Raw genomic sequence first — 27,758 nt, forward strand, 5'->3', positions numbered from 1 at the left:
TCATAATGTGGGAATTGGGGAAAATAGCGAAATTTTCCTCTTAATTTATTTTATTTTCTTTATTTATTGAGGAAATTTGGCATTATAGCAGTCCCGAATACTGATATCCGAGTATAATCTACCTTGAAAAATACTATGACTTATATGTAATGCGTATGCTAAGTTCTGTTGCAATATCTGGAGTAGTTAGGAGGGAAAAATATTTTTCAACCTTGTATGACAACACAAAGAGATACTTTCGGAGAATCATATTCAGTAACAACACTCTTATCCTTCTAATATACAAGCACTTCACTCAAGTAACACCACCTAATTACCATTCACGAATAAAAATGCAACAAACTTACATAAATAGCAGCTAAAACAACATTCATTTCCCTTATTTGGCTCAGAGTAAATCATATAAAATTTTGGGGATGTAAGGAGGAGAATGGGGAGAGAGGAAATGGGCAATACTAAATGTTTATTTCTTTATATGTGCGCATAAACTGTAAACCTAAAGTATCGACAAATAGTACTAATAAACTTTCTTCTTCTTCCATTTTTGCGAAGCAAAGGCAGAAATATTTGTACGCTACCCCAAAACATGTGACGTCGTTTCAAGCTCGAACTTGAAGGGACATCGTCGCCCTATATTATCAAACGCAAACCGCGGAAAATGCATTTTGTTGTAATGTTATACCCTCTGGATATTAGAAGAGAAAGAAGAAAAGAAAGAAAAAAAAAGCATATAGGTTGTAGGAGATGATAATTGATTATATGTGTGTGTGACAACGTTTGTGCCAAAATGGCTAATAAAGGCGCTTTCTTTGATATCTGGCTCCTGACGTGAGGTACTATCGTAGTATTTACGTGGCATATTTTGAGGAAAGTTAAAGAAATCTTCAGTCAGGACGGCTGACTCTTGAGCCATGAGTGTAATAGGGGAGTTTATTCCTGTTTTATATTATATGGAATTACCCACCTTTTTATTATTATTATTATTATTATTATTATTATTAAAATGTGTCCCACGAAACACGGATAGGTCTTCACTGGTTCATTTTATTTTAAGTAGGAATAGGGCTTTAAATATAATGCCTGAGAGTAAGTTCATTATTAGTGTACTTGTTATGAATTTCAAAACTTTCATCCGTGGGTTTTCTCGGAGTACTCCTGTTTCCTCCCATATTCTTTCATCATTATTCGCTTGCCTTAGTAATCCGTCTCTCTTAGCTTAAAGGGCATAATCCTGGGACATAAAATGGAAATATTTCATTTTTTATCGAATTTGAAAGCATCAAGCAGGACATACATCCGTATACGTTTTTGACATTGCTTTTCTGCGTTCCGTTTACTTCAAGATCATGGGCGCCCGAAGGGGGACAGGAGGGACCCGCCATCCCCTGGCTCATGAATATGTATTAAATTTCTTAAGATTTTCTTAATACAAATAAAAAAAAAAATACCAAACGCAATATAGCAACCTGGGAGATGCCCATCTCCCACCTAGAAAATTTTCTTTGGACGCCCATGTTCAAGATGAATACAATGTTTTTATGTCAGTGAACCTTTTCATCATTGGTAAACAGCAAAAGTTGCATCGTCATACTTCGTTCTTACTCCCAAGAGTAATACGAAACTGCATTCGAAGTATGTTTAGCACTGTAATGAACATTACAAATATAACATAGTTCAAGCAAACTGCATTAGTAGATTCATAGAAAAAAGTATAAGTCCGCGTGGCTTGACATAAATAAACCTACAAAGTTGTAAGAATGTGGAAGGAAACGAGAGAACCCGGGAAAAAGCTCTGATACGAAATAGGGTAAGAAGAATTGTTTGTATGTTCTCTCAATTTTGCTTTTATTATTATTATTATTATTATTATTATTATTATTATTATTATTATTATTATTATTATTATTATTATTATTATTATTATTATTGACGTTTAGAGTCTCCTTTCAGCACTGAAGCTTTATGGGACGTGGACTTACAGTTTAAAGTGGAATCCAAAGCACGTAATGCATTCAGTGCTCTCCCATCGGGACCTAGTAAACCAAAGACGCGCGGGCTAGTCACTAGACCTGCGTGAAGATTTTAGTTTATTCTTGTCGGCGTTGGGGAAAATAATATTTATGTGAGAGAGAGAACAATATTAAGTGTTTCACAAGAAATATTTTATTATAAATAATACTTCTTTTCTCGTATATATTTCAGTTAACTGACTTCATACAGCAAATGAAGGCGGAAGCGGAAAACGTTGGCATAAATATGACTGAAGCTCGTGATGGACAATATCATCTACCTCCTTCTTCCCTCCATAGCTTTCTGAAAACTAATGAGAATATACCTGGTGTAGTTATAACGGACCATGAAAGAGGATATAGTAACAGGTATGCATTATTTATAATATCAAGCGGTTTACAAGAATATCATGTCTTGCAGTATTTTCACAACTCAAAAAGCAAACGCATTTATACGCCGTGATAGACCGTAAGTACAAGATCCTCGCCCAAGAGGTAGCAGGCGAATTATTTAATACGGAAATCTTCACTCCGTCAATATCTTTAATTTTTAGTATCAATGACGACGAGTGCTCAATAATTTCTGATACGTAAACTGTTAATATATGAATTTGAACTCGGGCATAACGCTGCAGCAGATATCCAAAACATTTGTAATACGAAAGGGGAAAGTGCAGTGAACCGCAGAAAGCAACTCGTTGGTTCCAGAAATTGTAAAAAATGCCAAGCCAGCCAAGCTCTGGTCGCCTAAGGGCAACAGATTCTGAGGTCATACGACACGCCATTGAGGGAAATCCGTCTTCCAGAACACGACGGTTGTTAAATCAACTCGGCATATCTCAGTCCACTGTTGTGCATCACCCTCATGAACTCGGGAAAACCATCAAAAGCTGCTGCGTTGTGCCATATGAGCTCATCCTAGTTCAGGCGCACGGGAAAGTAGTTGTATGCTGACAGTTGCTACATAAATACACGTGATGTGGATTTCCTGAAACAGTTGTCACATACGACGAAAAGTGGGTGTTTTTCCGAACTTTGAATATGCAAAAACAGTGGTTGAATAAGGGCCAACTTCCACATAGAACCGGCCGTCAAACAGGGCCGTTTCGAGCATAAAGTCAGGCTATATAAGTGGTGGAACTGCGAGGGGATAATTCTCTTCTGAGTTCTTTCCTAACGGATGTACTCTCCATGCCGACCTTTATTCCAAGTAGTTGGAGTGGATGCATGCTGTATTACGCCAAAAATATCTAGTATTGGTGAACTAAAGTTGCGCCCTGCTGCAACAAGATAATGCAAAGGCATACTCGGCTCGAAAAACGCAACAAGAATTCAGGAAGTTGATGGCATCCAACTGATGCCACATCCTGAATATAATTCTGACCTTGTCCCTTCGAATTATTTACCTGTTTCGGGCTATGGTTCAATTCCTGAAATCACGATACTTCACCAACCGCAGGCTGTGGAAACAACGGCTGACTTCTTTGCCTCTAAGGATAAGACGTGGTATCGACATGAAATCGAGGAACAGGTAGGAAGGTAGGAACAGGTAGGACAGTCCAGCATGAGGGGATATACTTTGAATGTTTTCCTACTTTAACTGTACTGTAATAAATACAGATATGTTGTGTACCAGAATATTGCAAGACTTACGGCTGATTCTTGTAATTATTTGAATGATAATACATAAGGAAAGAAGGCCAGTAGCGTTTATTTTTTCAACATTCACTAGTATAGCAGACTCTTCTCATTAACATGGATGAGATGGCTGTACTGCTTCAAGTAATGTGGTCATTTACAGTTTAAAAAGTAACTAGTTATTTTATTTGCTTCTATAACATTAGAACAATTAATTGTGGTAGTTGTGTAACAACTAATTTTCATACTCACTTAACTTTAGGCAGTGTTACAAACCTTACCAGTGTTTATCATGACTCCAGAGTAGTTTGAGATACCAAGCTACTGTAAACGGAATTATGATCTATGCATCTATTAAAAATAGTATACGTGATTCAATGTGATACAAATCTGAACTCTCTTTCGAAATAAAGCCTTTAAAAAAAAAAAAAATTCAATCCCTTGTGTCTTTGTTCGTATTTACTCGAAATGCTTATATTATAATAATATATTTCACGTTAAAGTACTTCGGATTTGCTTCCCCATCCGTCTCATCTGCGTTATTAATGTTACATCTCATAAGTTGTGTCACACATTTGCCGGTATAGAACAGACTCTTGACCAAAAAAATACCGCGGAGGCTAACCAATGCTGCTGATAAGGGAGAATATCGAAGTGAAATAATAAAAAAAAAGTGTTAGTATACTGTGAGATAGTGTCACGAAATGGTTCACAAGAGAATAGAGTACCAGTTAATTCGTTACATAAATGCATTCACTCAACGAGCACAATATTCAAGCTGCTGAAACCGCTTGATATCAACGTGAGGTTTATTTATCGAACCATTGAGCGGTATGACGAACTTGATACTGTTGACAGAGAAAGATCTGTTCCACCTATAGCCTCGCTGCTGAAAAGGGACGTTAAACTCAACTCAACTCATGATTCATACCTCGGTAGTGGTCAAAAGACTGGGAGAACGAATTCGCAGGACTGCTATACCGAAACAACGAACGTTTTCGTATGACATGAAAATCTCTAAAAGGAATGCGTGTCGGGTTCTTAGTGAAGACCTGGGACTGCGGGTCTAGCGCCGGAGCACTGGTTAGCTGCTCACACTATTACACAATTAGCTGTCTGAAGACAATTAGACTAGAAAGAGCGAATAATTTTCTACGTTAGGATGCGCACTATGGACCTAAGAACATTCTCTTTACAAATGAGAAAGTGATGGGAAAATAATCGGGCATAGTATTGTAAAAGAGGAATTCCGTTATTCAGTTGTTTATTATTGTAGGTAGATGGTGAAATGAAATTAACTAAAATAGTAGATCAGAAAGTTAACTGATATTTTGTGGTGTTAATGTTCGCGACGGAGTGTTGGGCCAAATGGGCTCTTGTTCATATATCAAGAATGGGTGTGTAGTCATAGCGAGTAGTCTGTCAGTAAGTTAGTGTGGTGGAAACCTAAGCAGCTTCCCAAGAATATTTTCTTTTATAGATATACCAATAATAGAGAAATTGGTAACGAAGTTAGTTAAAGAGAAACAAAACAAACAAAATATCAGGGTGTACGCGTTCTCTCGTCTGTCATGGTTGGGTGTGTCATATTGTGGTGCAACAGAGATGCATTTTTCTTGTAAAAGTGTCAAAACAAATGTTAAAGTGTAAACCCATTAAGTCCCAATTTCAATCCACTAGATTATAAACTATGGAATGGAGTGAGTCTGCTCTTCAAGATACGAAAAGCCTAAGATGTGCAGTGAACAATTTTACTTGTGTCTTTGCCTAAGATTCGTAACTTGAGTGTCATACGTGCTGCGAATGGCAACTGGCAATGCCATTTCAGAACATGTGTGAAAACCAGAGATCACTTTGAATAACAATCAGTGTAGTGTATTCTTAGCATCCTAGGTAATAAGTAGGGAGTTAATTTTTCATATATTCCTGTTTTTCTTCCGTTTATACCAAAGTAATGTTACGGCAAAACTTGTGAGATGACTAGGTAGAAGTCTCCAGAATTTGAATGTTTGCGATAATGTATCATCTTTAGTTTGTAACGCCGAATAATGAATATAATATTGTAAGTTTCCCTTCAATATTTAGATTTGAAATATGTAATAATCTGACGTACTGCTGTTTGAAAGAAAAATAACTTCATGTTGGGTTGGGAACATACTTTAAATCTGTGGTGTTGCAGAGTATGTCAAACAATTTTCCCCTTCCATATTTGCATCGAACAAAATTTCAGCGTCTTTTATCTATTAGTTGAAACGTTTCAAGGGCGTTTTAAGATTAATGGTTCATTCTGTATGGTATGTGATAAGTGTGAGTTGCGAAGATTCGAAATGAGAAATTATTTTCAGCAGCGTACAGTAGGACGAAATGTCGTAAAAGCTAATTGTTTGATTCTGAGTTTAAGCCGCATCTCAACTTTTCACAGTTAGTTTTTCTAGTGTGGCTGATTTTTGCATTGGATTGGATTGCATTAGAGTTTAGCGTCCCATTTAGCATCTAGACTATATGAAACATGAACCTACAGATGTGAGCTCCCGCGGAAATGAACTCGGATCTCCCACGTTAAAGTCGTGTACACTATCCACATAGACACGAAGGAACTCTTGACATTCTCGGGCCAGTACGGTAGCAAAGGTGATATTTAGGTATTATCCCTTCAAGTACGTGACTAATGTCTTAGTAAACTCGAATATTTATTACCGAAACAAAATCTGGATAGATTCTTTCTTGTTCCTAGCAAATCCAGTATGATTTTTCCTTTTACTTGGGTATAACCTTTTGTTGACGTCTAATCTTTCTTTCTGTGGTTCCTACACTATCTTAGGCGACCCAAAGATTTTGGCTAAGGATTTTCTACACTTCTTCATATGAGCAATGTGTCCCGCTATCTTAGACGTCATGATTAGCATAAATTTGCAAATTAATGGCCATCTGTGCTAAGTATGAGAGTTAAGTAAGGTGGTCAGAATTGCTCGATTTAAAAAAAAAAAAAAAAAAAAAAAAAAAAAAAAAAAAAAAAAAAGGGTTTCTAATAATGATCGTAAGTGTATAGTGTAAAATATATATTTTTCTCTTTTGCAGGTATTATCACAGCGTATATGATAACCATGATCAGTTAAACTACACGTACCTGAATGGAAGTATTGATAACATGGAAAAGAACTCTATTCAAGCTTTCATTGCCAATTTGTCAACAGCATTAGCTAGGACATTGTATTTCCTTATAACTAATACAAATAGCACGAGGAATATGGCTGTTAATGTTTCTCTGGTAAGCAAAACGAAAATTAAATTAAATTCAAAATTTTGTGATGGTTGTAATTTTACTCAATATACAAATCTAAACCGATATAAATTGCAAATTAAGTTCCTGTTATTGAAACTTGAATTTGTTTTGCCAAAAATATCTGTAGAATGTTTTATTTAATCTTGAAATCAATCTGCAAAAGAGTTGTTGAGTTCGTATTTTCTTAAAGTGTTCATAGTTTCTTTAATTATTACATTGCGTAATTGAGATTGAGCAAATTTGAAATTTTGAGTTTAACTTCCCATGGTTATGTCTTTATACTAAAGACTTCTCACAACCTCACACCTCCAGCCTCTCATTAGAGGTGATCATTTCGCTGTTAAGTTGCTGTAACCTCTTGCGTAAGGTCATCAGAAGTTGTCTACAGTACTAGGTAATCGGGATATATAAACTACAAAATGTATTGGAACTACAAAATTGGGTAAATTTGGAAATTTGCTCCTGGTACGAACTTACCTAAAATGCACAGGGGGGCACAGTGGATTAGTGCTAGAACGCCCACCTGTGTTGCGAGGGTTCTCTTTTTCGATTCTAGGCTATTATAAGAGTTTGTGGTAATAGCATTGTGTCCCTGGGTGTTTTTTCGGGTTTGTCCCGTTTCCTCATATATTGTCATTCTGTCAATTATTTCATATTCACTAATTTTCATTGATCATTAACTCCTTTAGCCGTAAAGGGTTTTAATATGGAACGTAAAACTAGATTTCATTTTTCTAATACAACACCAAGTTCTATGAAATTTTTGCTTTTTTTTTCACACGGAATTGGATTATACTCCAGTCATTAAAATCATTTATGTGTGGAGCTTGAAGCAATGTATTTGTTTTACCCGATTTTTTTTAACTGGATCGATTAATTTTGTTGTCTGTAAGCTAAAGTGAAGTATCATCATCGGGAGATAAACGTACCAAAACTAAATCAAACTCCCTGGCGCAACATTCATTAAGATTATGGTTGGTCAAATGATACAGATTCAACTGAATGATAACGTGATCAACTGATGGACTCAGCACCATTATTTTTGGATTTAACCGTGGTCCGCTGTCTCTTAACTAAGGCAACCTCTTATATTCATCAAAACGCTGGCACCACGTGGGCTTACTCTACTATATGATGGCATTAAGAAAATGAGTCATTCCACCCCTGACAATTTTTAAAAGTTGTGGTAATTTGCACATAGATTGGTACATATTTCGTAAATACAATGGTATAATTACAAATATCGGATTCCATTCTGTATGGCCACAGCGCACAGTGGTTCCGATCACAAATCTAGCAAGACAAAAAGTGGAAATACATAATTAACCAAACCACAGAAATACTGTCTTGGTATAATCCTAAGAGTTGTGTAGCTGCGATCCACAATATAGTTCCCGAAACAAACACGTGGCTGCTTGTAAGAGCATTGAGAAGTCATGTGTAGATCACAGTCAGTTGGAGCACGTGATAATTGCTGAGCAGGTGCTCACTAAACATGATCCGTGAACATGCAAGGCACTCACCAGTCGAATTGTGTCTTTGCCAAAGGGAAACTACACACATCTTCGTCGTACCGTGAACGTTTATGAACGTGTGCATTCGTCGCAAGAGATGTAGTGAGTGCAAATTGGTGACGATTGCAGTAAAGTTGCAGACCGGCAAAAGCAAAGGCTGTAAAAGACTACGGTGAAATGATATTCAGTGTGGACATGAACCCTTTGGGTACAGAAGTAAAAGAGTTTTGTAACCACTTATAACCTGCTTCGGTTTATATTAATAAGTTAGTGATGGCGGATGAAATTCCAAGATGAGAGTTGTTCGATGTGTGGCGGAATGAAGATGGCCCATCAAAGAGATTAGCCCGTGTGTGTGAGTATATACGAAGTATGGTATGCAAACTTGTGAGGGCCACATTCGTGTTTAAGTGCAGAAGAAAAGCACTGAGTTTTATTAGAAACTGAAAGGAAAGTGGGTAAAGTGTCATTATGTATGAAAAGCATTTCTGCGACAAAACAATAAGTGGCTGAATGTGCAGATGACGTTTGTGGAACGTGAAAGTATGGAAGAACAAAAAGCATACGAGGTCGGCCACGAAAATTGTTCGAGGAGAATATAGAGTAATATAGAAAACGAAAAGTAAAGCATTTGGTGGAAACACATACAGTTGGTGAGATTGTTCTTGCCGCGGAAATGAGTCTACGCTCAACAGGTGGGCGTGATGCTGCACAAATTGTGAAGCAAGTATCAAGTTGTTCCCCAGAGAGAGCCACGAAAATGAAAAAGGCGTATTGGCCTCCACCAAACAAAGTAAAATTACATGTGACGACACATTAGCGTTTTATGTGGATAAAAAATTTACAAAAGACCATTATATCTCTATGCGTCAAATAAGTATCGCTCATAATGCTGATATCTTCCCCAATTATCATTTGCTTCTCAAAGTAAAAAGGCGTTGCTATCCAGAGAATATCAGGATCACCGACTACTCTGCAGAGGTACACCTGCTAGCAGAGGTCACGGTAGCTGCTTGAGCATACTGTACATCGTTTAGTGCCAGTGTAACAGATGTTTCAGCAAGTACGTGTAGGTTTAGATATACTTTCAGGTGTTACTCTGGTAGTAAAATGGGTCTGTGATGGTGCTTCTGGGCAAAGTCAGTATAAGCAATTCAGTGTGGCTGCGCATCAGGATATTGATGACTCGAATGTATTTGTTGTATCCCTTTTACCACCGCAGATGACTACAGCTTCTGCTGTTGGGAGTAGTTCCAGTCCAGAGATGAAATTAATATTATAGCAGAATCCTTTGCCTTTGTCGACAAAATTCTGTCGGCCCATCAAAGTGACTCTGCAGAAGGAGAGTCCAAAGTTAATAACAAGAGAAATCGACAACATCAAAGCACAAATCATTGCCCTCTCTCCCACGGTGGTATATATAGACGGGCATGCAATTCTCGTGAATCACAAACTCGTTCTGACAATGGTAGACGGAAAGACATATAGCGTGCTCTCCAATAAAGCAACCCAAAATTATCATGTACTGTATGTGTGGAGCAACCCCTTCTCAGATGAACAATCTGGCCTTATTCGGACAAAATATCCAGATGCGACAGGATTGACTCTGGGGATATCCAGCCTTCACACGTGTATTAAGTGCTTCGAGTGCATCCTTCATATTGGATATCGCTTAGATATTCAATCGTAGCAAATACGGAAGGAAAACAAATCGAAAGTTGACGACAAAATGATGCATTCAATAGCGCTTCCGCAACGAAATGGGACTTGTTGTCGATGTACCAAAACCAGATTTTGGTACGACCAATGATGGAAATTGTGCACGGAGGATCTTCGCGGATCCAGCTTTAGCGTCTGCTATTACTGGCGTAGAGAAAGAGCTGATTCGGCGCTTTGGAACCATTCTGAAAGCAATTGCCTGTAGCTATAGCATTAACATTGATGCGTTTGCAAGTTACTGTTTCGACACAGCAGACTTATACGTCCAGAAGTATCCGTGGTATTATATGCCACAAAGCGTGCATAAGATATCTATTCATGGTGTACAGTTGATAACAGAAGCCGTACTTCCTATTGGAATGATGTCGGAGGGAGCGCAAGAAGCCCGGAATAAGGACTATAAATACTTCAGGGAGCATCATACGCGTAAATTTTCTAGGTATGATACAATAACAGATGTGATACACACACTCTTAATTTCTTCGGACCCGATTGTCAGCAGTTGTGAATGAAACGTGTGAAGAGACGTACCAATATACCTTCTGCGGTACTGCAACGACTTCAAGACACATGATGTGATATTGATGACACCAATACTTCTGCTGACACTGTTGTTGATGAAGATAATGGACAGGGAACAACTAGTCTGTTTCCATTTGGTATCTTTGTTTGTGTCTTTCGTGTGGTTTTCCCGTTATTTGTATGTCTGTTGTTATCGACGTAGAGTCAGTTCAATCATAGACTTTCACTTGTTTGTAACCGATTTCAACACACTATGCAACTATCAACACACTATGGTTCCTCTCTGTTGTTCACGGACTGCAAACATCAGTACCCACTGTGCAAGTTGTGTAGTCGATGTACAATTATTTGTCAATATATTCTACAGGTAACAGGGTTTGTATTTTTGGTTCACTCCAGAGCATGCTTCTGATATTCTAACAATATCCGGATTTATGTCTCACGAGAAATGCTGGTTGTCGCTTATGAATGATGTTTTCTGACAATATCTTGCACTGCGTTGCTGTTCTTAATTTTGTACCGCTAGATTTGTGATCGGAAGCACTGTGCGGCGGCCATATTACCAATGTGACGTGTGGCAAATCATGAGAAAATCAGGATGCACGCAAAATACATCTCAGAAATGAAAATGGGTACACATATGAGATAGACACCGGTGAAAAAGTTAAGGAGTGACCTTTAATACATTGTTAGAAACTTTTTATCACTTCAGTTTCAGATGCCTTAATAAATAATACCACAAAGTCATAAGTGAGCATCAGTCAGGTTCATTTTTAAGCTCTGAAAATTCTGGGAAGGAGTTGAGCCAAAAATGTCCTATATGGACTTCGTATTTGTCTCTACGCAATGTACAGCTGGACAAAATAGGAGATCGTAGAAATGAACAATGGTGATTTTATAAGGTATCAAACATGGCTACAAATGGAATTTTGCCAATGTTTGCACTTGAATATTTCTGGTAGAGGAAGTGCAAAAATTCTGAAACTTGCGCTAAATGGTCTTCAGTTCATAATGTACTTCTGGTAAAAACCGGAACTCTTGGAACTTGGAATGGCCCAAAAGTTAAATCAGGAAGAGTAAATTGAATACGAATATATAAGGATATAAATTTTCTTCTTGCAGATGTATGTATGCATCAGAATTAAAGAACGTAAGAAAGGGTTAAATGATCTTCCCCAATCAATCCTTACTAAAAGAACATAAAAGAAATGAAAAATCATGCTTTTAAAAAAAAAAATCTGCTTCACATGCAGAGAAGCAAATTTTCCAAACAACTGCTTCACAAATCTGCATTTTTTTTTTTTTTTTTTTTTTTTTTTTTTTTTTTTTTTTTTAATATATATAGATATTCGGACTTCAGATAAAAGTTAGATGAGCATTAGATTCATGCACTAGAAATTTCTCGAAAAAGAAATGAAATTACTTGAGCAGATCAGTGGTGTGGTGTTTCAAAAATTATTCTTAGTTTCTTTCTATGTGTTATTATAATGTTTATTATGTCTTTATCTGTATTTGAATTCATTTTATCCTCTCCCTTCTCCGATAATATAATCTTTGGTTAGTATTTTTACCCCCCACCCCGATGATGGTAAGAGGTTCTCAAAAGTTTGTGCACAATAGAAATTCATGTTGGTTTCAGTAGAATTATCCAGGTACTTTGAAGTTTTTGTAATTTGACTGATTTTCAGAGCTTCAGATCAGACAATAGCAATAGCACATTCAGTTATTGTTATTTTACAGTTTGGTATATGTATGTGTCACTCATATCTTTGTTTACTTGCAGGTTGATGAACTCATGTATTGTTATTTGGTAACTACAAATTGTAGCCTTTTCCAAGCGGCCAGTTTTAATCTTAAGCTACCATCGGAAGCTCCTAATTTTTATGTTGGTGTGTATAAGGCAAGTAATCGGATCACTAACTTAACAGGACAACTTTTGGCATTACTTACTGGAACTATGAAAGCAAATAAAACAGAAGAGGAATGTCGCAATGAACCCTGGAAGGTAAGCATAGTGTATATATCAGGTGTATCAAGAGTCAGGGGGCCATAAGCCAATTTCCGTTATGAGTAAAGATGCGAAAAAATGAAAAAAAAAGGAAGTTATAAATTTCGATCTAAAGTTCCAATTGCACCAATTACACCAGCAGTTTGGGGTCCACAGCTAAATGAGAAAGTAAATGGTAAATGAAAAAGTAATGTTTTCTAGCTCATCAAGCTGTTCGAACGAAACAGGACACACAAGAATGACAAGTTGAACGTGCAAATTATTATGAGGAAACTTAGCACACCTCAGATATATTTCTCAGCAATGTTGTATTGTTCGTATGGTGAGGGCCCAAGGGAACAACCTGTTGAACTGGAAACAGTGGTTTTTCATTTAGCATAAGGCATCTTACCAATGTGGAGCTCAAACAGCTAGTGTGATTGGGAAAAATCGATAATTTTAGATTAAAAACCACCTATTCCCAACAACTTCGTTCTTCTCCAATTATTCTTACAACGGAGTTGGCATATGGCCCCGAACTTTTAATAAACCGGTAAACACTTACAGTTGTGAAAGAAAATACACACCTTTAAAGGAGTTCTTATTTTAAAGAACCAGCTGTTTTTAAACTTAGAATGTGATGCTCCGCGTATTATTTAGATTAATTATTATAGATATAACAACAGTCGTTTATCACTCAAAAGTGGCCAATTTTCTTGTGTTAAAATATCTTTTCAGCAAATAGAAAGAGATTATATTTAAATGCATGTGCAGGTTTAGCTTAAGCAGCTGTAATTAGTTCTGGTAAGCCAAATTTAGCTTATTTTAGTTATGTTTATATTGGATAAGCATAAGTTAGGCAATAAAAACTTTGATAAGTCATACTTTAGTGATGAAAACTATAAATTTCTTGTAAAGTCACAGTACTTTAAGGTTAGTAGTGTGACATATACTAGTATATTTTGCTTACGTTCAATTAGCAATCATAAATTTCTTACCTAAATGCACTCAGTTTACTTATTGAAACTGTATTTCGGATGCCTTCTGCAATCTTCCGCCGATCTATATACAAACGTTTGTTGAAATCACAAAATATTCTCTCATACACTGAAGCAACTGTTTTCTTTAAATAAAGTTATGAGATCTAAATATTATATTTATTTGTAGCACAGTGAAGATTAAAAAAAAAAAAAAAAAAATCACCGATTTCCGTTTATATATTGTATTGTCTAGTTGCTAGAGCCAATAATAGTCCGGGAAATAGAATTCAGTGTCTATCACAAGTGAAGGTGAAGGAAAGAAATACTTCTGCAATGGAACTCCTTAGCTCATGGCAGCCTCCAGGGTGTCTAGTGACTATAAGATATGGTATTATTGGTAACCGCCTTAACTAATGGCAGCCTCCAGGGATTTTAGGTAAGGTGATACTCCTGCGTCCAGGGCGACCACAGGAGCATGTGTTGTGGGTTATGCGATCAGGGTCAACTGATAATTTAGACGTCTTCTGGTCTTCTTTTATAAGTGACTCGTGGGTAATTCGTCCCTCCTTGGGTTTCATCGTGCAGGCTTCGTGTCTTCCTGTTTATTCTGTGTATTGTCTGCTTGAATTGGTGATTATAAACAATTGCACGTGTTTTATAGATGTAACATGTACTCAATGAAATAGCACTCACTGAAAGGTGGGATCCTTACACCCCCATACTGTAAAAAAAAAATAATCTATAAGATTATTTTTTAAAAAAAACATACACATATGACACATTATCGTGTTGTAACAGAAAATACTGTTGTAGTGTGAAGACACTAAAACAACATGAATTACATAAAAACACTTGTATTGAAATATTAAAAATAAGAAAATGGTAATAATATTTTAGTTCTGTTCCAACTAAGCAGGATGAAAACGCTGTTATCATCTCCCTTAAAGTGGTCAGAAAATGCTATCACTGTATTTAGTATAAGTACACTAAGTCACTGATTGTGAGTATAATCCGAGGTTCCTGATGAACAGGTTCGGCGTGTATTTTAGTATCATGTCCGGGAGGATCTATTTATATCGGAGAAATATCAGTCTTAATAGTATGCGCCGATGTCGTTATCCTTTCTTAATGGTAGCGAAATGTCCGGACGCAATGATGAATCTTTACTTTTATATCGAGACTTACAAAATACGAGGCGCACATATTTAATTATGATTTTAAAATGAAGAAAAAAAGAGAATCCGAACCAGATTCGGGAGCATCATCTTAAAAAGAAGGAAATAAAAAAGGTGAATTTTTGGCCACTCTGTATAAAGTAACAAAAGCCTGATTTTATGAAAATTCTTTATAAGGAAAAAGAAAAATGACGTAATAGACAAACATGTAATTCGCAGTGTAGGAGTAATGTTGGAAACAAGAAAGTATTGTATTTCGTCCTTACCTTGATTATTGACTCTTTAAAAACGGATATGAGAAGGAAGAGTGCAAAGCGTGCAGTTCATAAATTGAATGGAAAAAGAATGATTCAGCCAAGTTAAATAATAGGATGAGAAGAATTGTATAAGTGAATAAAGAAAGACGATTTAACCGTGGTAGTGCAATTCTTCTATTGTTGTTATTGTTCTGCTTCCGCTTTACTTCTGCAGCTAGTGAGTACTTCTAGTTTTGTTGTTTTCTTTATTTGTGCCCTTGTAAAGTCTGTGTTGACAAAAATGGTGTTGTTCACTCGGCGTAAAATGGCTTAATTGTATCTATGGATATTTTTTGTATCCTTTTCTTGAATGTAGGAGGTAATTATACGCGATACAAATTTGGATTCAATTTTTCTATTATCTTTGGAGATCGCTGGTAGGAAGTAGTGAAGGTCTCTGGATGACCTTGTTTTCTTGTAGGGTAATAGACCAATGTAAGATCTCCGCTGGGTGAAAAAATGTTTGTCTTTTATCATAATTTTTTTTTTCTCTGATTCATGTAAGCCTTTTCCAAGTTAGTTCGCTGCTGATTACTTTATTCCTGAATGCAATTAACTTATTTTTGTCTACTTGTTTAGTATCCTTGCGTCCAAACGTGCATTCTGATGGTGTACGGGCTTTGCATCTGGATAATAGAAAACTAGAGGAATATTAGTTTCACTTTATAGAAGTGTTGATCGTAAAGATAACATGTGGTAGCCATTTCTCCCAATCAGTATTATGTTCTTGAACAAAGAACTTTAGGCAGCCCTGCAGGTTTGGCTGGTTTAAACCAAAAAACGAAATATTTTCATAAAAGTGTAAGTGTTAGTAAAATCTTGATGAACACACGTTTGTGAGTTATCACGTTTCACTCCCTATATTGTTCGTATTATATTCAGATCTAAATTCCCCATTCATTACTCAAAGAGATTATACTACAAAAGCAACTTTTTTTAAAAATAAGTTTATGAATGTGTCTTTTGTGATTTTTTAAATAATTTGTTATTCTTGTTATGCAATTATAATCAAAGATAAATTCTAAATATTGTTTCATTTTAATAATGTTTACTATTGATAAAATACATCGAAATGCCGTCCTCCCTTTTTTGGGGGAGGGGTCATACAAACCAATCGATAGACATTTATTGAAATCAGAAGTATCTTTGGTATCTATATATGTATAAATGTGTCAGACCCAAAGTAGACTCAAATAATTTGTATCTTTATTCACTTTTCTTACTGATATGCAAATTAAGTCGTTGTATTTCTTTAACTTGGACTAATAAAAGTCGTAGTGAACTAACTTGGATTAAATTAGTTCTTCTGTACTCTGCAGTATTTTGAAATTGTCCATATGTAATTCTGTATAATGGTTTCACTTGTGAAACTTTATCTTTTTGTCCTTCTGAAATTACTCTTGACAATTATATTAACCCTTAACGGTTCACTACTTTTCAGTCTGCTTTCGGCACTGCTTGCAAAACAACATATCCACAGACTACTTCCGGCGTAAAATTCATGAGAATTGTCACCAGAGGGCAATAGATGCCCTACCATCGCGGAAAGTATGTACACAAATAACCACAACAAACAATTCCTGAAAATAATACTCTTCAAACGCAATATGCAAGATCAAAAAATGTGTAACCAAATGGTTACGAAAACTCGTTAAGGGTTAACAAGTATATAAAAATCAATACAATGTATTTTTATCAGGAGTCCTTCGTGAGTGAGTGGGCAAACGTATCGCATTTGTGGCCAATTTGTCCCGGTTTCGAATTCAAATGGAGGACAATTTCTCTAAGATGTAAGCCGAAAAGCAGTTTGGATTCCGATTTAAGCTTATGCGACCCCTTCCAGTATAACCTGATTGTTGCATAATAACACGAAGGCAAATCAAACTTATTTCTGTCCATATGTGATATAAATACATAGAGCAAATTATTTAAACCGAAAAAACCTGGTTTAAATCATAAAAACCGGGTTTAAACCAAAAAACCGTTTTTTGTTTGTTTTTTCAATAAAAAACATGGTTTTTGCCAACCCTGCGGCCCTGAATAACTTTATTTATTCATTTGTTCAAGTCCAATGGAACAATGCGAACTCGTCCAGCTTTTTGATCATCATTCAGCAGCTTGGGATCTCACCGAGCTGTGATTTTGAAGAAGCCCAACGCCTTTGTGATGCAATTTGACGTATAGTGACACATCGATCCCGTTCTATAAGCTCACGAACACGTGCCATGTTGTCATTAGTCGCACTGGTGCGAGGACGACGGGAGTGAACTTCATTTGCAACACGTTCACGGCCTTACTTGAATTCTGTTGCACCACACCTTTACTCTTGCCCACGAAAGGGTATCATTCCCGAGCCAGGCCTGCAGTCTGCGGTAAATTTCGGTCTGTTTAAAGTTTTCCTGGGCGAGGAACTCGATAATTATGCGTTGCGCAACTGACATTGGCACACTCTTCTCATTCATCGTGGAGGTTACTAAACGAAGCATGCGACAATCTGGCTGTTCTGGTTCCTGACTCGGCAGGCCCACCTACCGACCGCACCTGCTCAATCACATCCAGCTATCCTTCCGAAGCTTAACCGATCAAGACTCGTTCATATTTGATCCACCTATCCGTGCAAAACTAAAGTTGAAATTTTAAAGAACAATTTTGTTACTAATTTTACTCATTTTATATATTATTTATTTATTTTTTCTTGTGGCATCTGAAGTAAAGCAACTGTAGTTAACATATTTGGAGTGTTATTTATTAATTTATTTGAATTTCCGTCTTAGAGGTATTATAATCACAGATGAATAAGACATTGGATAGTAAAAGGGTAAGTCATAAGTCTTGCAATATTTCCACAATCCGAACAGCAGGCGCGTGGATACACTGTGATCGACTGTAAGTACAAGGTCAAATTGACCTAAGAGATAGTTTGGCAAGCGGACTATTCATCGTAGAGGGCGCCACTCCGTCAATATCTTCAAGTCAGTTTTTAGTGATATTGACGATGATTGCTCAACAATATCTGATTCATGAACTGTTACTGTGTGAGTTTGAACACTGTGGCAGCAACCCAAAACATTTATTATACGAGAAAGGGAGGTGCAGTGAGCCACAGTATAGCAGCTCGTTGGTTCTAGAAATTTCGTACATTTTGTAAAAATGCCGATATCAACCAGGGTCTAGTCACCCCAGGGTAACAGATTTCGAAGATTCTGAAATCATACAACATGCTATTGAGGAAAGTCCATCCACCAGTACACGGTTGTCAAACCAACTCTGCATGTCACGGTTCACTGTAATGCGTCATCTTCAGGAACTCGGGAAAACGATCAGGAGCTGCGGCATTGTGCGACATGAGTTGGCTCTAGCTCAGGCCATGAGGAAAGCGGATGTATGCCGACAGCTGTTGCAAAATCCGCTTGTTCTGTTTCCTGAAACATTGTCACATACGACGAAAAGTATGTTAAAAAGTAGTGATAGAACAAGGGTCATCCGGTCGTCAAACAAGGCAATTTCAAGCATAAAGTCATGCTGTGTATGTGGTAGAACTACGAGAGCATAATTCACTTCGAGTTCGTTCCTAACGGTCGTATCGTCGTGCTATACACTACGCCAGAAATATCCTGCATTGGTGCACTGAAAGCGTGCCCTGCTGCAACTGAATAACGCAAAACTACACTTGGGTCGAGAAACGCAACAAAAACCGCAGGAAATCGATGGCATCCAACTGATGCCACACCCTACATATAGTCCTGACCTTTCACCCTCGGATTACTACCCATTTCGGTCCATGTATACTTCCTGAAATCGTGATGCTTCACCAACCAGCAGAAGATGGAAACAACAGTGACTGTCTTTTTTGCTTCTAAGACTAAGACGCGCCTACTTAGTATCGACGTAGAATGTAAGAACTGGTAGGAAGATGACTGCAGAGAGTTCCACACAAGGGGCTATACTTTGAATGTTAATCTACTTTCATTGTACGGTAATAAATTTACAGATACGTTGTATAGCAGAATATTGCAAGACTTACGATCCATCTTCGTAATTATCTCTTGTGCTGTGTGTTCGATCGAAGTTTTCTTTCCCGAACATTGGTTCCAAATTAAAAACTATGGAATGAATGTCGATGTGGCTTTTTGTTTCTAAAATGTCGCGAATAAATCTTGTGCTGCTCTGCTCCTCGGTTTCGTGTGTATTTTCTATTATGTTATGATAGAATGCGTAGACGAGCGCGGCAGTTGTCACTTTGTGTGTTTGTAACCTTAAACCCGCGTATTCTCACCCTAATCATGATATTACCGTATTTCATTTACATTTGTCATTATTATTAGCCTAGTTCACAGAATCCTGTGCAGAGAAGGTTTTTGTTTCTACCTTTATTTCTGATAAGCAATATTTTGCAGGAGACTCATTATTTATGGATGAAAGGTTGTGAACCAAGCGATGTTAATGAGTTGTGGAGAAAAGATTGTGAACGTGCCGAGAATGCAACTGGAGTGTGTGTTGAAACTACTATGAACTATACAACTGCAGTGAGTCCAGCGTTTGACATTGAAGGTAATTATTAATGTAACTATATTTCCTCAAGTATTTCATCATTAGTGGTACTCATGTAATGTTAAAGAATTATTTTGACGTAACCTAGATATGTATATTCTTATGATAGATGAAAACAACTAATTGAAAAATCCAGACAGAACATAAATGCCTAAAAATATAATGTATTGGCCACCACATTAAACTTTTTGGCTCCAGTTTCTTAGCTAAATCATGTTATCCTGCAGTTATTACTGAAACATTATTTTGTAAAATATGAACAAAATTACAAGGCGTTTCTGGAAAACTTCGTCCGAAGAAGACTCACCCTGAAAAGTAAACCATTCCTTGTGAATTTTTTCATAAGAAATGACTTAATCCCATATATTAATGAGTTAATTCCATGTATTAAAGTCACTAATAAAATATTTATCTATGAAATATCAAAAGAATCCCACGAATCGTATTTGAGGATTTTTTTACTAAAATGGATATTCTCATTGAGAAGTGATTTACAAACATTAAAGGATTATTAATAAAATATGTATTTATTATGAAGTCTGAACAAAATCGCGTGAATCGTCTTCGAGAAAATCGTCCGAAAAGAAATTTGCTACCAAAAGTAAACTTTTTTCAGGACAAGTAAGCTGTGGCATTCTCAGGTTATTAATGAAACGTTTATTTATAGAATCTGGTAAAAATCGCTTGAGTCGTTTTTGAAAAGATAGTCCGAAAAAAACTCATCCCCATGAGTAAACTACCCATTGTAGATTTTACTTAAGAGAAATAACCTATACCACAGTATAGAGTTGTTTATAAAATATTGATGTATGAAATATAAACAAAAATGTTAGAACCGTTTTCGAAAAAATCTTTTTTTTTTTTTTTTTTTTTTTTAATATTTTCACCTTTTAGTAAACTGTCCATATATATATATATATATATATATATATATATATATATATATAATATACACTAGGTGATATCAAAAACTTCCGAGACTAGTTTCGCAACACGTGTGAGATGGCAACACTAGACTGTACGCACAGGCACAGGAAGCAGCGACTTGTCAGTGTGCCAAGAGACATCATCCTGTGTACATCAGGAACTGTGCTGTGCAGATGGTGCTATTCTGACCACGTGCCTTATCTGCAATTTCATCATAAATAGCAAGTTAGAACAACGAACAAAAGTGGAATTCTCTGTTAAAATGAACAAATCCTCCACACAGACGCTTGACATGATTCGGCAAGTGTATGGCGATGCTGCAGTGAGTCGTTCGAGGTATTTTGAGTGGGACGCGCACTTTTAAGAGCGGAACATCACTGGAAGATGACGAGAAATCAGGATGACGTTCAACGAGCACAACACCCGAAAATATCGAAACCATTCGGCAAATTGTGCATGAGGATCATCGGCGAACAATATAGAACATTGTCGGTGTGTCATACGGAGCAGTGCTAGTAGTCCTCACGCGTGATTTGAACATGCGACGTGTTGCTGCCAAGTTTATCCCTAGGCTGGTCTGCCAAGAACTTCGTTAGCGTGCCATGGACTATTTGTCCTTCATATCAAGAATCATTACTGGTGACGAAACTTTGGTGTACAAGTACGACCCTAATCAAAGCAACAGTTGTCACAGTGGAAAAGCCCGTCATCTCCACGACCGAAAAAGGCGAAGCAGGTCCGCAGCTCGATCAAGTTAATGCTCATCTTTTTTTGAGATTCGCAGCATTGTGCTTCACGAATTCGTCCCCAGGGACCAGACCGTCAATAGCGAGTTTTACTGCCAAGTTTAAAGCATCTGAGGGAGGACATACGGCGAAAGCGACGGATCTGTGGCGCGCGAAATCTGTACGCTTCACGACGACAATATACCCTGTCGCCGTGCCCTCCTCACTCGTGAGTTTCTCACTAGAAACAAGGTGATCGCTTTCCGCACCCACCTTCTGGCCAAATTTGGCTCCTGTGTATTTCACCATTTTTCCGAAGCTGAAGATGCTTGATATACGCTTCGAAAAGAAGACTTCCAGAGCACATTCCAGCAGTGGTAGAAACGCTACGTGCGCTCTATTGCTGTACAAGGTGATTAATTTGAAGGCGACACTATGCAAACGTAGATAAATAAAGTACCTTTTTTGTAAACAGAACTAGTCTCGAAACTTAAAAAATACCATTTCATATACTGTATATATATTGGCTCGATTCCCGGTCAGGATATTCAGTCAGAAATATGTAAAAGCCTTCAGGGCGTCTATCGGTCACGAAAGTCACGAAATAGTCACGAAATTTAGCTTTTGAGTCACGATTTTTTTAATGTAAGTGCCGATTGGAAAATTTTGTTTTATAAAACGTCAAAATTCACCACCAAAAATGTCTATGGTCGGCTTTAGACGCTACCAAATCGCTAGCAAAGTACGTTTCTATCGCATGGATAAAAATTCGGCCTAATTTGCACCCAAATTCGCTCTTGAGAATGTTAGGAAATTGTGTGATATGGTAAAGAAAAGGTCACTTAAAAGTCATGAAATTTCATTTTGGAATTTTAGTAGACACCCTGGCCTTTTAGACCAGCCTTATTCACAGCAGGTAAATGCCGAGATGGTAGCTAACACATTGTTCCCAGATCGCTTCCTTCCTTGCGCACTTTCTTGAGTAGTGTGATCGTCGACGGATGTCATTTCTCATATGTGACGGGCTTAAGACCACAGGTGCTGAATGCCCAGAAATATAACTTCTAATCCTTATTTTAAGCGAAGGAAGAAAATTCGACAATCCCCTAGAGTGTCTTATTGAAAAAAAAAAATTAAAGTTGGTGCGGATAAGTTGAACGGTATGGCCTGTAGGCTAATGTATGGACGTAGGGGCAAATGTACAGGCATTTAGAAGTCATTTTTTAGGTGTACAAAGGTCAAGAAACATGGGAGATCCGGGTTCGATTTCCAGCGAAAGCTGATGTGGTTTGAGTCCCACGTTAAGCTGGTAGGTCCACGTCTCATGTAGCCTTGCTGCTAAACAGGACGCTAAACTCAAATCAAATCCATATATTCGCGATCGCCATACTTCCTTCTCTCCTATCGTCGCAAGAGAGTATTAAAATTGATTTATATTTTGATGCACAATTATGTTAAGGAAACTTGTCCATTGTTTGAAAAAGATTCAAACTCTTACCCTCTAAGAATGATATATTGATATGTAAGGTTACAGTGATGAAAAATTCTAAGAGGCAAAGATGGTATTCTTTTGTCCTCTTTAATTCTGATGTCCATCTTGTATTCTTTTGTCCATCTTTTGTCTAGTGATGAGAGTATAAGGTACTTGAAAGAGAGCGAAATTTCTTTTTTCTGTTCCGTAGCGGTTTTGGGGTCTATCATTTTTTAAAAATATATTATTGTCACATATGTATTGCTACACGTTAGCTTCATTTTGTCAGCGTAGGTGACTGTAAGGGTTGCCACGCCCCCCGAAATTCTATTTTTTCATATTTTTTAAAGGATTTTTTTTTTTTTTTGTTTCTTCTTCTATGAGTAGGGTGGGAATTACGCAAGTGGTACCTGCTTCAATCATTACCCTGTGATAATTAGGGGGTTCACCAATGCCCCCAAGATAAGAGTCGTAAGATTTCGTTCAAATTCCTGCCCGGGATATAAAGGTTAAAAAGATAATGTTTTGGGGTAGTGTGTTGATAATTAGACCAGCACGGTAAGCCGGAGACGACTTGTTTTCCATTCCCGGCCCACTCACACTAGTAGTGTATTTGCCTTTTTTATGGTGGAAGAATAAAAAATGGTTATTCCAGTTACTTAATTCAACTGTCATAATGTTCTTCACCGCAAATATATTGTGTACAACAAAAAGAAAGAAGGTAAGACTGATGGAAATTATTAGTATTATTAGCGTCTTTAGAAGTTCTAAAATATCTCAAAAGGAATTATTGAAAGGGTCGATATACATTTGCAATGAGATTATGAAAAGGGAATATAAGGAGAAGACCTTTTCGACTGGTATGGTTCCAGCCATTTGAATGGAAAAGAGCAATTAGCTTCTTAGGTTTTTCTTCATTAACAGCTCGTAACATTTTAATTTGGTGTCAACATGATTGTTTTCTCCCTTCCTATATATAATTACTTTCAATTGCAGGTTACGATTGGAAATCAGGAAATTACTCATCATGGAGCGAATCAGTATGGAGTGCCATGTCTGTCCGAATTTTCCTTAAACCATCCAGAAGTCATGAGATTGTGACGTTTTCTGTAGGACTGATTGTTTTAGTTGTATCTTTCATCATTGTTTATTTTACTAATTCTAGGACCGAACTACTATTTGGTAATACGTAAGTATTTTTTTTAGTAATCGTTATATTATAATCTATATTAGGATAAAAAGAATTCTCAGGTGTGATTGATCGTGAAATTAATTTTCAGTTTTTATTTCTCTTTGCTTAATTGTATTCATATGTCTTCCAGAAGGTTTATTTCCCTCATACACATTACGTATGGTGTATACAGGATGAAACTTAATGTAACAAACGTCTGGAAGTGATTCTTAACACCGAGATAATCAAAAAATATCCTATGAACATATTACATATTGGACATATTGGCAAAGTTAGTGAGGGCCGAAAACGTGGTAACAGTAAGTTCCAAGCGCTAGATATCGAAAACCAATAAGCTTAGATATAGCAGTCTAGAAAGTCTAAAGGTGGTATTCAATATGTAGTTGCTCGGTTCTCACACAGGTGGCACTTGAGTTCAATACACTACAGTACAGGAGTTCGGTTATTGTGTTGGAAGTGTTGAATAAAATCAGGTACGGTCGTGCAGATGGCAATGGGCGTGAAGCAGCACGACACGCATAGGAGCGTCGGCTTTTGTGTGAAAAAGAGACTGTGCTACCTGCCCATGTGGATGCTAGTCGACTTCGTCGTGTACGAAAACCTGTTACGGACAAACGTGTGTTAGAAGCTGTGGACAATGAGCTAGGTACGAGAACGAGGATACTTAGCCATGAATTGAATGTTAGTCACATGACTGTGTGGCATGCGTTACATGAAAATGTCTTGTATCCATAGCACCTTCAAAGGGTACAAGGACTAACAGAAGTGGATTTCCGACTACATGAAGCATTTTACCAGTGGTTCATTCAATAAACCACTACCGTCATGTTGTTTCAGGTGTCGGTACTGTTCATTGACGAGGCTCGTTTGGAAAGGATGAAATCTTCAACTTGTATAACACACACACACGTGGGCAGGTGCACATCCCCATGTTACGATTGTCACTCATCATCAACATCAATTTGGACTTAACACCAACAACATCAACATTAATTTGTATGGTGTGGTATTGTCCATGATCAATTGATTGGCCCATACATGCTACCCCAAAGGCAGAATGGAGAAGAGAGGCCGCTGTAGCTCATTGGTAGAGCGTTTACCTCTGGTGCTTGGGGCACCTGGTTCGATCCCATCTCGCGCCAAGTGAACGTTGTTGTGGGCAAACACCGTGTGCGTGGATTTTCTCGGGGCTCTCCCGTTTCCTCCCACTTTACTCGTTCTACTATTGCACTCATTTCTCATCATCGCCACTCTAGCGGGTATAACTGTGGGATGTGAAACTAAAAAAAATTGGAATGGAGGGACGGTATTTGATCTTCCTTTAGGATACATTGCTCGAATTACTGGAAAATGTTTCCCTAGTTGTTCGGAGCAACATGTGGTACATACATAATGGTGCTCCCGCGCACTTTAAGTGAATGTCCGCTGGTGATTGGACAACTTTCCAAGACGTTGAATCGGGCGTGGCAGTCCAGTGCATTGGCCTGCCCGGTCTCCAGACCTAATTCCACTGGATTTTTTATCTGTTGCGTCATATTAAAAGTGTGGTGTATCCTCCTGTCAGCGACTTGGAACGCCTATGCAACTGTTCGCCATGACCCAGGTATCTTCAAACGGGTTCGTCAATCCATGCTCTAGCGTTGTCCTGCATGCATTGCTGCCCATGGTAGCATACACTTGGAACATCTCCTGTGATGTGCTCGACGAATGTACCTTAGTGTGCCTGTGCATGGCAATATCAACCGTTTCAAACTTATTATTTCCACGCTTTCTGCCCTTGCTAACTCTGCCAATATGGCTAATATGCTATATCGTCGCATGAGAACCAGAGGAACGTAACTCCAAAAATGGGGTTTTCGGTTTCTTCATGTTTGGACATGATTTTGAAAGCCCTGATTGGTGTAAAGGAACGTAACGCCATCTGTTCTCCTTGTCGATCATCTGTTGTAATGTAGCTCAGTTACCGTCTTATTAAAAACACATCTTTCTAAGAAAAAGTATTTTTATCCTCTCGACTGTAAACCTACGTAAATGGAGTTACGTTCCTCTGGCTCGCATGCGACGGTATGTTCATAGAACGTATTTTGTTTATCTCAGTGTCAGAAATCAGCTTCTGACGTTTGTTACATGTTGCATCCTGCATAATGAGGTAATGTATAAAAATTGTACAGTGCTAAATGAAAAAGTATGAGTTCAAAAGTTCGATAGTTCGGGATAAATTCGTGCGCTGAAGAAAGTAATTCTACGATAGAACTCTCATTTCTAGTATGTATGACCATATGTTTGATTCAGGGTCCATGCCAAATTATATTGTGGTAGACTGCATTAGAGCCGTGAGTTTTGTAATTTTTTAATATCGGAGTGAGTGGCTCCCTATTTTTCCCTCCGCTTACAATCATTTCGTAAACTCCTTCTGCAGGAAAGGGCAACTGCTTATGCATTCATGGGAAAGCTGGCTGTCTTTGCCAGGTAATGGTAACTTCAAAGAATATTGATCGTAAATAGATATGAAAATAAAGAACTGTAAAGTTTCTTTCAAATGAAGATGTAATTTCTTCGTTCCTTTCCCTAAGTAGATTAGAAAAAAAAAAAAAAGTAGCGTTCTTAAATTCTGTAGATATATTGTTATAAATTATTATCATTATTACTTTAAAGAATAAAATCGTCCCTTATGGTACGGAAATTTTATTAAAGTTATCTCGCTTTTGTGCAATTTTGAAATAATTGTCCTGGTCAGGTTTTAGGTGTAGTTCTTTCAATTGGAGTATGGGTTTGTATAAAACTTTTACTTGTTCATTATGGTGTATAGTGTTAAAACGTGTATCAGTTGCGAAATACGTGCAAAATGTTAAAAGTAAACCACTTGAAGAGCAAAATTGTCAGTAAACTCAAATTATTATTACATTCCTCCAAATTGTTATAATTATGTAAAATATCATATTTAATGTCGAATTTTCGCTGAGAGCTATCAGCATCGTCAAGATTTACATAAGTAAAAGGGTTTAGTAGAGATAGGATGTATAGAAATTAAATGTTTACACTCATAAATAAAAATATTTTCTTCTTCATAATAACGTAACTTAAATTTGTTGTTCTTTTTCCGTAGTTGGTAATGATAGTAAAGTTAGAATAATATCATTGATACCTTGACTGTCATAATTACTGAAGAAGAACAGAAATTTAAGATACGAATTCTAGGCAGAAAATTAAATGTATAGATTTACGTTCCTGGCGGTCGCCTGTTACTCTACTGGAAAATGGCCCATACAAGAATTACAAAAGTGGAGACGCAACAAATTTAAGCCCTCAGCTAGAGCTCTCTAGTAGCTGACGTTGTGCTTTTGGCGTAGAAAACACAGATTCGATTCCCAGCGGGAGCTCATGTGTTTCGGATCCCACGTTAAGTCGTGAGTCCATGTCTCATATAGTCTCACTGTTGAAAGGGACGCTAAACTCAAAATTAAATCAGATCAAATCAGCCAACCCTAACCTTTGTAATGGTGCTGGAAAAATTTCCCCGATTTTTCAGACTAGGTCGAACCTTGCGTGCGAATATTGGTTCTTGTGAAGCAGTTCCGAATTTTTTGTGTGTTCGTGATATGGCTATACGACTTGGAATAGCACACAAGATCTTTGTCTTCCTGGTCTGTGTGCTGATATGCCTGTTGGAATGTTGACGTCGATGAGTGCGTCCTTCGGGCTTCCCCACTGTGACAATATTCTTTCTAATGTGAACTCTTGATTTTGTCAAAATAGAATCCACATTCTC

General features: G+C 37.3%; 1 protein-coding gene across 3 annotated transcripts in view; it reads left to right on the plus strand.

Moving 5' to 3' along the window:
- Nct (Nicastrin) overlaps nucleotides 1–27,758 on the plus strand; it is a 133,322-nt gene that overhangs the window by 66,199 nt on the left and 39,365 nt on the right. For all 3 annotated transcript variants that reach the window (XM_081728290.1, XM_081728291.1, XM_081728292.1), the window contains exons 9-13: nucleotides 2,203–2,378; nucleotides 6,726–6,915; nucleotides 12,469–12,690; nucleotides 19,521–19,674; nucleotides 23,794–23,986. In XM_081728290.1, the coding sequence (XP_081584416.1) occupies nucleotides 2,203–2,378; nucleotides 6,726–6,915; nucleotides 12,469–12,690; nucleotides 19,521–19,674; nucleotides 23,794–23,986 (935 nt within the window). The remainder of the gene's footprint in view (nucleotides 1–2,202; nucleotides 2,379–6,725; nucleotides 6,916–12,468; nucleotides 12,691–19,520; nucleotides 19,675–23,793; nucleotides 23,987–27,758) is intronic.

This window comes from Thermobia domestica, chromosome 10, assembly GCF_964235325.1.
Source record: "Thermobia domestica chromosome 10, izTheDome1.hap1.1, whole genome shotgun sequence".
Lineage (NCBI taxonomy): Eukaryota > Metazoa > Arthropoda > Insecta > Zygentoma > Lepismatidae > Thermobia > Thermobia domestica.